Source organism: Dunckerocampus dactyliophorus, chromosome 2, assembly GCF_027744805.1.
Source record: "Dunckerocampus dactyliophorus isolate RoL2022-P2 chromosome 2, RoL_Ddac_1.1, whole genome shotgun sequence".
In the NCBI taxonomy this organism is placed as follows: Eukaryota; Metazoa; Chordata; class Actinopteri; order Syngnathiformes; family Syngnathidae; genus Dunckerocampus; species Dunckerocampus dactyliophorus.
The window spans coordinates 284,236-296,789 of record NC_072820.1 but is presented as its reverse complement, the minus strand read 5'-3'; the positions used below and the strand labels follow the sequence as shown (position 1 = coordinate 296,789).

Here is a 12,554-nt window from a genome sequence, read left to right as displayed (position 1 = left end):
ATTTCCTGCTTTGTTTTCATCCAATCAAACTGCCACGTGGCACGTCAGTTTGCGGGTTTGGCCCCGCCCCCACTTGACTAGACAATTAAACCACGCTATCTTGTGTGCGCGTGGTTTCCAGAAATAGCCGGGGGGTCGGGGGCGGTTGCCCGTCCGAACTAGTGAACAGCAAGAAAAAAAAAAGGCTGGAAGAAGCGCAGTTGGATCAGAACCACAGGGAACTGCACTGAGTGGACCGCGCGCTCCCGTCCTGCTTGTGCTGTCAAGATGGTTCCGGTGACGGTCCTGTTTGAGCTGCGCTGTCAGCAAGAGGAGATGAAGATGATGAAGAAGAGAAGAGCTGTCGCGCGAAGATGCTGAGCCGCCGCCGCCGGGGCCTTTCCGGTCCGCTGCTGGTGCTGCTCGGAGCGGCGGGCTGCCTCTTCTACCAGAGCCTCACGGGCCAGCGGAACCGGCTCCGGTCCGGCCAGCCGCCGGACCTCCTGACAGAGGACACCCGGAACTTGGTGAAAGTACTGGAAAGTCTGCAGGTGAGTTGCGTGCGTGGAGTTTCCGTTCGTGCACGTGCATCAAAACCTTGGGGGAAAGTTTAATTTGATCTTTTAATTTGAACAGCAAGCAGGGCACGTGACTGAGTGTTAAAACAGCTGAAGTTTAAGGGGGGGGCTGGGTGTTGTTCTATTTTGACTTTAGCTAGCATGTTAACAAAGGTGGATCTCCATTGATTTGTCCTATCAGATGTCCGGCAGGACGAGCGGGCGGCGCCGGGCCTTGGTTCTGATGGGTTCACACCCACGCGCTGACACCGAGGTGCAGCTGTACGGCAGAGTTCTGCGCGACTTGGACTTTGAGGTCCAGGAGTCCGCCTGCCTCGAGACCAGCGGCTTCCTGCGGCACGATCAAGGTACCGTCAATCGACATCCAGGAAGCTTGCAGGTTAGATTGAGTTGTGGAGTTCTAAAAGCAGCTTGCAGTTGATTGACAGGCACGCCTGCTCACCCTAAACAGGTAAACACATGTCACCTTTGACCTGACACAACAAAGAAACTCCAAATGTTTTATGGAGCACTCGGCAGCAGCAGCTGTTGTGTGTGTGTGTGTGTGTGCGCGCGTGCCCGCGCGCGTCGTCATGGAAACCCTCACAGAAGTCCAACCACTCCGGATGGATCCAAATTGCTTCCACATGTTCCCACCTTCAGTTCAGCTCTTTTGTTTTGACAGGCTACTTCCTGTTTTTCTCCTCCAGCAGCAAGAAAGCTCTGGAACACACACACACACACACACACACACATCATGACGTGCTCCAAAAGTCAATCACCGATGAGTCAAAGAGGACGTTTGCCTTTTATCTACTAAACGACAACAGACGTTGACTTCCTGTGTATTTGGCCATGGTTGCAGGGGGAGGTGCGTGGAGCCTGCTGCTGTGTTTGAGCTCGTCAGAGAGAAGTTGTCTGCGGAAGGTCGCGTTCTCGCACCTCAGGTCGCACCAGAGGGTGAGATCACATGGACACGGGCCAGGCAATCACAGCCCACCCTCGTGTCACGTGCTGCTCATCTGCGTGTGTGTGTGTGTGTGTGTCAGGTCAACCTGCTGCCAGGCCTGGTGGAGGCGCTGTCTGTGTCAGCGCTGTGTCAGCTGACAGGTGAGCGGACCTCCCAAAGTGGAGTTGAAATGGAGGTCATTGGTTCCGCTAAGTCTGGTTGAAAAAACATGGCTGACAGCCTGAAAAAGTAGTCCAGCATCAGAGGTGCCTTCAAGAAATGAAGTTGATGTTTTTATCGGCAGCCTCAGTCGCTTTTTGTCGTTTCAACTTGATAAATACTCAGTAGACCCCCGCTGAAGCAGAGTCCGAGGATACAAACGTGGGCAGGTCCATCACCGTGGCTGAGGTAATCAAAAAACTCCTCAGTCGCAAAGCTCTGGGGGTGGACAGGTTTTGCCCTGGACTCCTCAAGGCTCTGGATGTTGGTGGACTGTCTGTTTGTCTCTTCAGCATTACGTGGAAGTCAGGAACAGTACCCCTGGATTTTATAAGCCTGGGGTGGTGGTCCCTCTTTTTAAGAAGGGTAAACGGAGGGTGTGTTCCAACGATAGAGGGATCACGGTTCTCAGCCTCCCTGGTGAGGTGTTTTGGGCATGCCCAGCCAGGAGAAGGCCCCGGGTCAGACCTATAGGACACGCAGGAGGGATTATGTCTCACAGCTGGCCTGGGAACGCCTTCGTGTCCTCTGGAGGAGGTGGCCCGGGACCAGGAATTCTGGACTTCCCTACTGAGACTGCTGGCCCCGTGACCCGTACTCGGAAAAGCGGAGGAAAAAGAATGGATGGATATAAAGTGGAAATATTAAGGAATATTCTTCACTCTGTCCTTTTGAGCTTGTTTTCCTCTTGTCTGTCAGCACGTGGATTACCCAACATGCCTCCTGCTTGTGGCCACGTCCACCAGAACCAGACTTTCCCCCAGGGCCCCGTCAGAGATGGCAGGTGTGCACTTGTGCGTCTGTGCATGTGTGTGCGTGTGCATGTGTTTAATAAGATGTTCCAACAGTGCGTCCGCCGTGGAAGCAGGCCCGGTGGGCGTGGTGAACGCATACGTCATAGTGACTTCCGTAAGGCCGCTGACAGCCTTCCTGCATGACGTTGCCGTGGTGACAGCCAATCAGATGTCAAGGGCTACACAGGTAATTGTGTCAGGTGTGTGTCGGCACACCGCTGTCCCCTGCTGGTCAGCACTGTCCTGTGCTTGCAGCTCGGCAGCTTCCTCTCGCCAAAGGCTTTGGGGCAAACCAAGAGGGTCATAGGTCAGATGCTAAAGGCTGCAGTGTCAGCCAATGAGAAGGCTGAAAAGCTGACCAGGTAAACATGCAGCAGGTGGGAGGAGGAGCTTGGTGATGATTGACAGGCGGTGTGTTTCAGGTGTGTGTTGTGTTACCAGCTGCTCACCTTCACGCTACACGTCAGCGGCTCCATCACGCCGCTCGTCACACAGGTACCACCTTCTCAACTTAGGCAGTTTTTATTTTGAAAGGACTTGTTTGTTTTCACACTTTAAGTACACAAGAACATCCAGCAGAGGTCAGCGTGTCCTCTGATTGTTCTGTCCGTGTCCAGGTGGAAGCTGGCTTGACGTTTTCGGCTCTCAGCGACCAGGAGTTTGACAGACAGGTCACCAGAGACCTGATCCTGGAGGACACGCTTCACTTCCTGTTGTCCTCAGAGACGCATTCAGATGATGAGCAGGTGAGGGTCATGTGACTGGTAGGGCTTGTCCAGAGATGAGAGTGACATTTGTCCCGCCATCAGCGTGATGTCTTCACAGAGGCGAGCGGCGTCAAGATCTCTGCGGATGAGTTTCTTCTTCTGCGGGACTTTCATGGTCACATGACGGCGCCGTCATCCTTCCAGATGGTAAACGTTTGACTGAGGTATTGTCTTGGAGTAGTAAGACGTGTTGACGTGTGATACGTGCAGGTGTGTCCCAGCATGTCCACGTCCTGCGGTGCAACCGCTCTGTCTGATGTGCTGCTTGCCGTGGCTCGCCATTACGTTGTCGGCAGGTGAAGCTCTTTCTCCTTTGGCGCCGTTATTGTCCGTGTGCTAACAAGCTGGTCTTTGTGCGGCAGGGGCGGCCAATCACACGCATCGGCCAGTCGGAGCGCAGGTGAGATGGTGCCGTGACGGGAGCGATGCTGGCGTTCCGCCTTGTGATTGGTTGCCTGTGCTTTCAGGTTCATGTGTGGACGCCCGTCTCCGACAGATCTACTCCGACCCCCCCCTCACCCTCAGCCCCCCCTTCAACCCCCACGTGAAGGAGTACCATGCAGACGTGACCTTTGACACGCTGATGATTCGGGTCCGCGCGGAGCCCGCTGGCACCGCCTGCAGCGTCCACGTGGACGAGCGGCAAGGGCCCAGGTGAGACCGGTGCCAACCGCTGACCTCACACTTCAGGCGGGTGACGCGGTTCCCATCCTCAGGGTGTCCACCGTCTCCGTCGGCCTGGGAAGCAACCGCATCAGCATCCTGGTTGCGGATGGCGGCGAGACAGCGTTGGCGGTCTACACCGTGCACGTGTTCCGCGAGGCCCGCCCCAGCCTGCCCATGTTTGGAGATCATGTGACCTGCGGCTACGTACAAGTGAGTCAGCTGAGTGGCCCACAAGAAGTAGAAGTTATTTTTTATTGATGGATAAGTTCTGAAAATCTATAAAGACTCAAATCAACACTGTGTGCGCGCGCGCACATGTTCGTTCGTGTGTGCGCCTTCATGCGTGTGGTTCCGTTTGACGGTTCTGGCTGAGTTGAGGTACGAACAAGAAAATCCCTGTTAAGTTTTCTTGTGTCACTTTGTTGCGAGCTGCGGCGTTGGCGTGCAGAATGTGGCGCTGCCATGTTGAAGGCGGCGGCCGCCGCAGCAGAAGAAGAGGAGGAGTGTATGCTGGCACGGATCAGAGAGCGTGTGCGTGGTTCTGGTGTGTGTGTGAGGCGGCGGGTCTGCTCTGAAGTCTGAGCCAGATGTGGCGGCTCCCATGCTGAGCTGGTTGGGTTTTTTTGACCTTTGACACCACCCGCCAAAGAAGAAGACTTCGACTTTGACTTAGCTTAGCTTAGCTTAGCTTAGTTTAGCTTTCCAAAAACAAAGACGGATCAGGAGATGAAATGTCCTTTGGCTGTCTTTCAGGATTGTGGACTCGTGGTTCTTCCGGGTCGTTCCTGTGGTCTGGAACCCTTTTCCACACCAGCCGGTCCACTTCCGGCCTGCACTTCCGGGCAAGTTGCAGGTGCGTTCCCGCCTTGACCTGCAGGTGAGCAGCTGCTGATGAGGCGTTTGTGTCAGGTCGCTGGCTGGTTCCGTGCCTCAGCTGTTCTGACACCAGGACGTGTGATTGGCGGGAGGTTGCCTGGCAACCAGACGGCTGTTCCCATCCAGTGGTGGAGCGCCCCCTGCTGCAGGAGTGTATGACACGTAGGAAGGTGAGGTCTTATCCATCCTTCCTTGCTTCCTTGCTTCCTTCCCTCTTGCTCCCTGCAGGTGTTGTTCCTCGGTGACTCGACCAATCGGGGCATGATGTACTTCCTGCTGGAGCGTCTCAACTCCAGCTTGGTGGACTGGGTCAAGGCCCATGACACGCTGGTCTACAAGAACCTGAACCACGGTCGCACGTGGGTCAGCTACTCGTATTATCCTCAGTTCTGGTTGGACCACATGCATCGGCCCACGTTCAAGCAGGCGCTGACCTGGCTGCTGCGCAGGTGAGGAGACACCTTCTTTCTCACCTTTGACCTTTTTGAATGTGGTACATGTGCACCCCAAAGGTCAGGACCTCTGGTGAACTCTAACCTGACTGTGTTGGTGGTGGGCGGAGTCCAGTGGCTCAACACCAAGCACCTGCAGACAGTCCGAGAGGTTCTGGACAGGTGAGCCGTTCCAATACTGTCCTGGAGAAGCCGCGTCACTCAGGTGTCCTCAATTGTCCTCAGCGAGTCCCTCAGTGGAGTCCAAGTGGTGGTCAAGTCTTTGGGGATGGGCTTCCATCTTCCTGTGGACGGGATTCGATCTCGCAGTCCGGTTTGTTCGGTTTTCCTTCGAAAAACGTTTGGCCTTATCGTCCTGGTTGCTGTGATGATGTGCTGGCGCTTCTCTTCTTCTCTGGGATCTTTCAGAAGGAGATCCAACAGCTGTCCAAAGAGAACCAGGACATTATTTCCGCAGCAAAGCATCATGGCTTTGAGGTGATTGACACCTTGGCCATCACCATGGGTCGGTACCAGGACTTCCTGCCAGGCCGATGTGCGTGCCACTTCCACCAGGTGAATGGCAACTTCCTGTCTGTCCCGCCACGCTTCCACCATCCCACACCAACACTTGTCCTGATTGCCAGGTGGACAAGTTCTGGACTGAGTCAACCCGCCGCACGAACCATCCTGGCAGCCAGTCGGACGCCATGGACCCTCCCTCAAGGGTGGAGTCCAGTACCTCGTCCTATCACGTAACAGGAGCCGTGAACCAGGTGTACACCGACATCCTGCTCAGTCGCTTGTGTCCGAGGACGTAAACTGACCTAGAACATAGACCAAGTAGTCCCTATTTGCCAAGGCTATCTAGTACATAGTCCTAGACCCATGGACCTAGTCTCATCTAGGACATTTATCTAGAAACAATTAGACATGTACCTACAATCATGGACCTAGACATCTAGACATAGTCCCAGTTAACTCATGAGCCTAGACTGTCTAGTACGTAGACCTAGACCCATAGACCTACAGTCATCTAGTACATGGACATAGACTCATATACAACATTGACCTAGCACAAATAGATGGCCTACAATCATGGACCTAGACACCTAGTATATAGACCTAGTAGACTCATGGACCTTGACTATCTCGTACATAAACCTAGACCCATGGACCTAGACTCATCTAGTCATTGATGTAGAAAAAACTAGACATGGACCCACAATCATGGACCTAGACATAGTCTAAGCCCATGAGTCTACTGGGTCTATCTAGTACGTAGTCCTAGTACCATAGGCCTACAGTCATCTAGTACATGGTCCTAGAATCAGCTAGACACATGGACCTACAGTCAACTACAACATTCACCTAGCACAATTAGACAAGGCCTAAAATCATGGACCTAGGCATCTAGTACATAGGTCCTAGTAGACCTAGACCCATGGACCTAGACTCGCCTAGTCATTGATGTAGACACAACTACACATGGACCTAGACATAGCCCAGTAGACTCATGCCCTAGACTATCTAGTACGTAGTCCTAGTACCATAGGCCTACAGTCATCTAGTACATGTGTAACCCGCCCTGTTTCACACTGCCTGCACCGAGGCTTTAACACAGGACCTTCGTAAGGGGAGGCGAGAGCGCTGACCACACGGCTAAAAGTCTGGACTGTCGACTGCGTGTTCAGCGCAGCTCTTAAGGCAGAGGGAGTGAGGTTTGCCAACGTACACTTGCACAGCCTCACTGGCTGGCATCCGTTACACGTGGACCTAGAGTCAACTACAACATTGACCTAGCACAATTAGACATGGCCTACAATCATGGAGCTAGGCATCTAGAACATCATGTGGAATCATGTAGATCATGGACATAGGATCATCAATAAATTGGACCTAGACTGATCTACAATGTGGATCTAGATGATCTAAAACATGAACCAAGAATTATGGGCCTAGATGATCGTAGGACCTGGAGCTGTGACCGCATTCTACATCATGAATTCTATGTGCGCTAACTATATTTCCAATCAGAGGAAACAACTAAATAATGGTTTTCTATTTGATAAGGTTCATGTTGAATATACTGTATGTATGCTCAACTGTCTTTTCTATCTAGGTTGTGTTTTCTACTTGTTCAATGTAACACGTCGTATGATATTGATATCATTTGTATATAAAAGTATTTGTGTATGATATTGGTATCATTTGTATACAAAAGTATATCTGTGTAAGATCATTAGTAATATTTGTGTATGACATCTATATCATCAGTAATATTTGTGTATGATACCGATATCATTAGTAATTGTGTATTAGTAATATTTGTTTATGATTTCAATATCAGTAATATTTATTATTATTGATATAATCAGAAATATTTGTGTATGATATTATCATTAGTAAAATGTTGTGTATGATATCAATATAAGTCATAATATTTGTGCATGATATCAATATTTGTAAGATTGTGCCAAGCAGAAGATTCTTTCATCTTCAGCAGTTGGGTGTAAACTTTCAGCCAGGTCACGTGACTGCCATTAGCGCCAGAGCGTCGGGTTGTGACGCCATCGGCTCCTGACACCACGCTGGCCCAATGAGGACTCTTGCGGCCCGGACGGCTTCTTCTTCTCCCGCTGGCAGTCTCGTCCGGGATTTGCTTCTGGATCAGAAGCGGCGGCGGCGGCGCTCCGGAGCGCGGGAAGCCGCCGTGCAGCCTCTCGCACGCGCACGCGCATGAAGACGACGCGCGGCAGACATGGAGACGAGCCGGGTCCGACGCGTGTGCACGCTGACCGTGCTGCTGCTGTGCGTGTGCGTGTGGCCGCTGAGCTGCGGGGCCAGCTGGATGTGAGTACCCGCGCGCGCGCGCGTCACCCCCCCAAAAAATATCGATGCAGAAATCATCAATATCTGTATAACTACTAATCATGATCAGAACTATGATTATTAATTTCTAACACTTGTAATAATTCTAACGATTAATAACTCGAAAGATTTCTAATCATTTGTAATTCTAATGGCAACTAATATCTTTTTTATTACTAATCATAGTAATTTGTAATACTTGTGCAATAACGTCTAATTGTGTCATCATGTAGCAGTTTATAATGGTAATAGTTCTAGTGATAGGAATAATAATGCTAATATTCCAAATGTGGCGTAATAAGTTGTAATAGTTCATAATGAGATGGGATGACGGATTGGCTCGTGCACGTGTGCGTGACTAATTAGAAGCAGCTGCCACGAAATGAAGGTTTTTATGATTATTGTGAATATATCTTGGATAACACACTGCAGCCCGTTGTGGTTCTGTCAGATCAAGAATCCTTGTTAACTCAAAGAGCTTTGACAACTTTTTCAAATTTTCAAGTTAACTTTATGTGTTGTGTTTTATTTCGAAAGTTAACTTTATGTTTTGTGTTTTATTTGGAACGTGAAGTTGACTGGTTGTGTCGACACGTGATGAGGATGCATTCACGGAACTGCAATGTGGAACGTACAGCACCAAGTTATGAAACGGGCTCTACTTTCCATTGCGGATGGATACCACGTGACAACAAGGTGTGACTGTTGGTGACGCGTACATAGCGTACAGATATCACTCCCACCAGTAGCAGTCGTCGTAGTGCTAACAGTAAGCCTCATGGCTACCTAGCTTCCTTTATGCCGTGGAAGGCGAGGGTTGAAATCCGGCTGAGACAACAAGACAATAGTTGTGGTTTGCTCATGAAGCCGACGCCACAACCCCAACCCGGAACAAGAGCCACACACGTAGGGGTGCTTAAAGTGCTGCTCAGGGGCCATCTGCAGCCCGTGGCTCATTTGTCATTGCATCACTGCAGAAACAACCTCTCACCCGCTACATGACACTGTGGGTTCCCTTAGCAGCTCCTTCAGCAGCAGACTGTTACACCCACGGTGTAAGAAGGAGAGGTTCCGCAGGTCCTTCTTACCGACCGCTGTCAGGCTCTACAACACCTGCACCACCTGAACCATGTTGTAGTCACTATGTATTCTTTACACTGTACTCTTTACTTGCGTATCTTGCTTGCTGGTGTAACAAGTGAATTTCCCTGCTGTGGGATCAATAAAGTACGATACATATGTAGCCGGGCTGCCAGTGTATCCGCAGGTCCCGGCTATACTGCGTTGTGTTCTGGTGGATCATTTCCTGCTTGGTTTGACAACTTTTCCCGTTTTTTCTTATCACTTCCACTTGGTTTAGGGCCCATGATTACGGTAATTTTAACACAAAGAAAAGTAAAAACATTAAGAAGAGATTTAAATGCCTGCAAACTAGTTTAAGGGCGACTACGATGAGGAAGAGAGGTTGAAGGGAGCAGCATGTCTCACACAAACACACAGACCCGCTGGATAAGTCAGCCAATGAGATGAGAGCGTAGGCGGTGCCCCGATAATCAGCCAATGAGAGCGTGAAGCATCAGAAGGCGTCACCAAGCGCTAAACAAATCGAATTTCTGAACTTGCACAGACTTGACGCTTTACGTTCTATGGAATTTCTTCCGTAATACGATGCAAAAACCTGACATCAATTCTTTACGTTCAGTGGAATTTACGTAAAAGGAGGTTTACGTTATGCCAGGTACTACTGTATGTAAATGTATATATATATATACAGTATGTATGTATACTGTATATATATATCCCGCTTGCTTGGGGGTTGAGGGGGGTAGATCTAGTTGCTTTCTGGTTGGTTTCTTCTATTTCTATATTTTCTTCTATGTCTTCTATTTCTATAATGTCTTCTATTTCTATATTTTCTTCTATGTCTTCTATTTACCCTGCCATTGGCTGGACACCAGTCCAGGGTGTACCCCGCCTGGGATAGGCTCCAGCATGCCCCCGCAACCCTAATGAGGAGAAGCGGCATAGAAAATGGATGGATGGGCTTCTATTTCTATAATGTCTTCTATATCATCTATTTCTGTAATGTCTTCTATTCTAGTTCTGTCATTTCTTCTATGTCTTCTATTCCTATAATGTCTTCCATGTCTTCTATCTCTATCCGGTCTCTGGTGTATTGTATTTCTGTGCTTTGCTGTCATGAGGTGAGCGTGCATGAAAGTCAATGAAGGAATGAGAAGACGTAGAAGAAGAACCAAGAAGGAGGTGAAGTGTAGCGTGGCGTAAAAAGGCGGTGAAAGTTGAAGTTTATTCACACCCCAACTGAGGTCAGTGTTGAAAGCTCAAGGGTGGAGCGGGGGTTTATTTCTAGTATCCAATATCTATATTTACAGGGGTGTGGAAAAGTGTTTGCCCCCTTCCTGAGTTCTTAAATATTTCCAAACACAAAATGCAGTTTTCTTCTTATAAGAACAAGAATAAGAACATCCAAAGCTACACGGCCCTGTGTGGAAACAGTGACTGCATGAATGAAATGAAAGGGTTTATTCCGCACGCAAGAGTGTGTCGTGGGTTTGACTTGTGGATGATTTTGAGTCTTTGTGTTTAATTCCTGTTGTGAATCTGATGGGGAACCTGCATTGGGATCATTGCATGACTGGATATGTTGCACATGTCACAGGTGTACCGTGCTTTGGCACAGATCAGTGTGCTAACGCTAGCCAAAAGTGCCAGCCTGGTAGCGTGCCCTGGCACAATACACTTTGACGAGTGTATTGTTGAAGGAACTATGGTTCTGGTTCTAGTCTAAGTTCATTGTGGGTCATGCCAGGTTGTTGGGTCTGAGTTCCGCGGGTCAAGCCGAGGAGGCGAGCTGCTCCGAACTTCCTCTGAGTGCCCACCAGAGGGACATGTGCCGGAAGAGGACTTTCCTGGTGCCGAGCATCCGAGACGCGGCCCAGCTGGCCATCAGCGAGTGTCAGAACCAGTTCCGACACGAGCGCTGGAACTGCTCCACCTGCAAACACCCGTCCGTGTTTGGCCACGAGCTGACGAGCGGTGAGAAACATGTTGCCATATTTCACCATGTATTTGTGACTTTTACTTTGAAGGAAAGCAGTTAAAGATTCTTCCTTCCTCCCAGGAACCAAAGAAACCGCCTTCCTGTATGCAGTGATGGCCGCCGGGCTGGTCCACGCCGTCACACGCTTCTGTAGCCACGGCAACATGAGCGAATGCGGCTGTGACACCCGCCTGAAGGGGGCGGGCTCCCCCACCGACGGCTGGCACTGGGGGGGCTGCTCGGACCACGTCCAGTACGGGACTTGGTTCAGCCGCAGGTTCATCGATCACACCGCCAAGAACGCATCGACCGGCGCCAGAGGCCACGCCCTCCTCAACATGAATGTGCACAACAGCGAGGCGGGGCGCCAGGTCGGCCGCCCCTTCTTTTTCTTCTTCTTTGTTTTGTTGCGGTCACCAGTCAAAATCTCAACGTGTTGTTGTTCGCCTCACAGGCTGTCGTCATGACGATGTCTACCGACTGCCGCTGTCATGGCGTGTCGGGCTCATGCGCCGTCAAGACGTGCTGGAGGACCATGGCGCCGTTCGTTCACGTGGGCGAGTACCTGAAGGAGCGCTACGAGCACAGCGTCCAGGTGTGGCCGGGCGGTAGGAGGAAGAGCAGGAGGAAGGAGGCCCAGCGGCGCCCCCCGGTGGACAAACACCAGCTCGTCTTTGTCAACAAGTCGCCTAACTACTGCCTGGAGAACCGCCGCTGGGGCGTGTTTGGCACCAGCGGGCGCCGCTGCAACCGCACCTCCAGCGGGGCCGACGGCTGCAAGCTGCTGTGCTGCGGGCGGGGCTATAACACGCACGTGGAGCGCCATGTGCACCAGTGCGCGTGCAAGTTTGTGTGGTGCTGCTATGTGCGCTGCAGGCGCTGCGAGAGCATGAGCGACACGCACACCTGCAAGTGAGCGCCTTCCCCTGCCGGTCACCCGGGGGCACTGTGTCGGCGTGCCCCCTACCCTTGGACTTCTTCCTGCTTGGAAAAAACTTGTCAAACTTGTGCAAAATGAGCAACTTTCACAATAAATCATTTTGCTTCCATTGACGAAAAGTCTTGCGTGCAGTTCCATTCCCAGCCACACGGCGGACACCAGAAACACCTTTCATTGATGGTTCGTTCCACCACACACATCTTTAGCACCGGGAACGTTTGGGAAGGAATGTGATGTGCGAAGACGCAAATGCTTGCTCAGCATCAGGAAGAGCGTGTTTGATGACTCAGCACAAAGTTCCAGGAAAGACAAACAACACACTTCCAATCAAGGATATCCTGCTATTATCTCTGCACACACACACACACACACACACACAGCTGACAGGTATTTATACTGTGTGTGGGTGTGTGTGCATGCATGCGTGTGTAAAAGGAGCATCTT

General features: G+C 50.9%; 2 protein-coding genes across 3 annotated transcripts; both read left to right on the top strand.

Annotated features, from left to right (window-relative positions):
* Nucleotides 1-60: 60 nt before the first annotated feature.
* cped1 (cadherin-like and PC-esterase domain containing 1) lies at nucleotides 61-5,735 on the top strand. The gene is made up of 19 exons (XM_054767622.1): nucleotides 61-530; nucleotides 739-904; nucleotides 1,402-1,496; nucleotides 1,586-1,646; nucleotides 2,404-2,488; nucleotides 2,553-2,685; nucleotides 2,754-2,860; nucleotides 2,921-2,993; nucleotides 3,116-3,244; nucleotides 3,308-3,412; nucleotides 3,476-3,561; nucleotides 3,628-3,665; nucleotides 3,733-3,919; nucleotides 3,982-4,141; nucleotides 4,685-4,784; nucleotides 4,841-4,977; nucleotides 5,036-5,256; nucleotides 5,320-5,572; nucleotides 5,668-5,735. The coding sequence occupies exons 1-18, from the start codon at nucleotides 354-356 to the stop codon at nucleotides 5,423-5,425; spliced, it is 2,166 nt and encodes a 721-aa protein (XP_054623597.1). The 5' UTR covers nucleotides 61-353; the 3' UTR covers nucleotides 5,426-5,572; nucleotides 5,668-5,735.
* A 320-nt stretch (nucleotides 5,736-6,055) lies between these two features.
* On the top strand, nucleotides 6,056-12,163 carry wnt16 (wingless-type MMTV integration site family, member 16). Of its 2 annotated transcripts, none has more exons than XM_054767631.1 (4): nucleotides 6,056-8,091; nucleotides 10,940-11,166; nucleotides 11,252-11,541; nucleotides 11,625-12,163. In XM_054767631.1, the coding sequence occupies exons 1-4, from the start codon at nucleotides 8,000-8,002 to the stop codon at nucleotides 12,084-12,086; spliced, it is 1,071 nt and encodes a 356-aa protein (XP_054623606.1). In that variant the 5' UTR covers nucleotides 6,056-7,999; the 3' UTR covers nucleotides 12,087-12,163. The 2 variants fall into 2 exon arrangements, with proteins under 2 accessions (XP_054623606.1, XP_054623607.1); XM_054767632.1 differs by lacking the exon at nucleotides 6,056-8,091 and adding an exon at nucleotides 9,445-10,436.
* Nucleotides 12,164-12,554: the final 391 nt, after the last annotated feature.

Excerpts from the sequence above, each read along its gene's own strand:
- cped1 (XM_054767622.1), top strand. The coding sequence starts at position 354 with ATGCTGAGCCGCCGCCGCCGGGGCCTTTCCGGTCCGCTGCTGGTGCTG. Across the intron at positions 2,489-2,552 it reads GGCCCCGTCAGAGATGGCAG|TGCGTCCGCCGTGGAAGCAG; the intron begins GTGTGCACTTGT and ends ATGTTCCAACAG. Across the intron at positions 3,245-3,307 it reads CGCATTCAGATGATGAGCAG|CGTGATGTCTTCACAGAGGC; the intron begins GTGAGGGTCATG and ends TCCCGCCATCAG.
- wnt16 (XM_054767631.1), top strand. The coding sequence starts at position 8,000 with ATGGAGACGAGCCGGGTCCGACGCGTGTGCACGCTGACCGTGCTGCTG. Across the intron at positions 8,092-10,939 it reads AGCTGCGGGGCCAGCTGGAT|GTTGTTGGGTCTGAGTTCCG; the intron begins GTGAGTACCCGC and ends GGGTCATGCCAG. Across the intron at positions 11,167-11,251 it reads TGGCCACGAGCTGACGAGCG|GAACCAAAGAAACCGCCTTC; the intron begins GTGAGAAACATG and ends CCTTCCTCCCAG.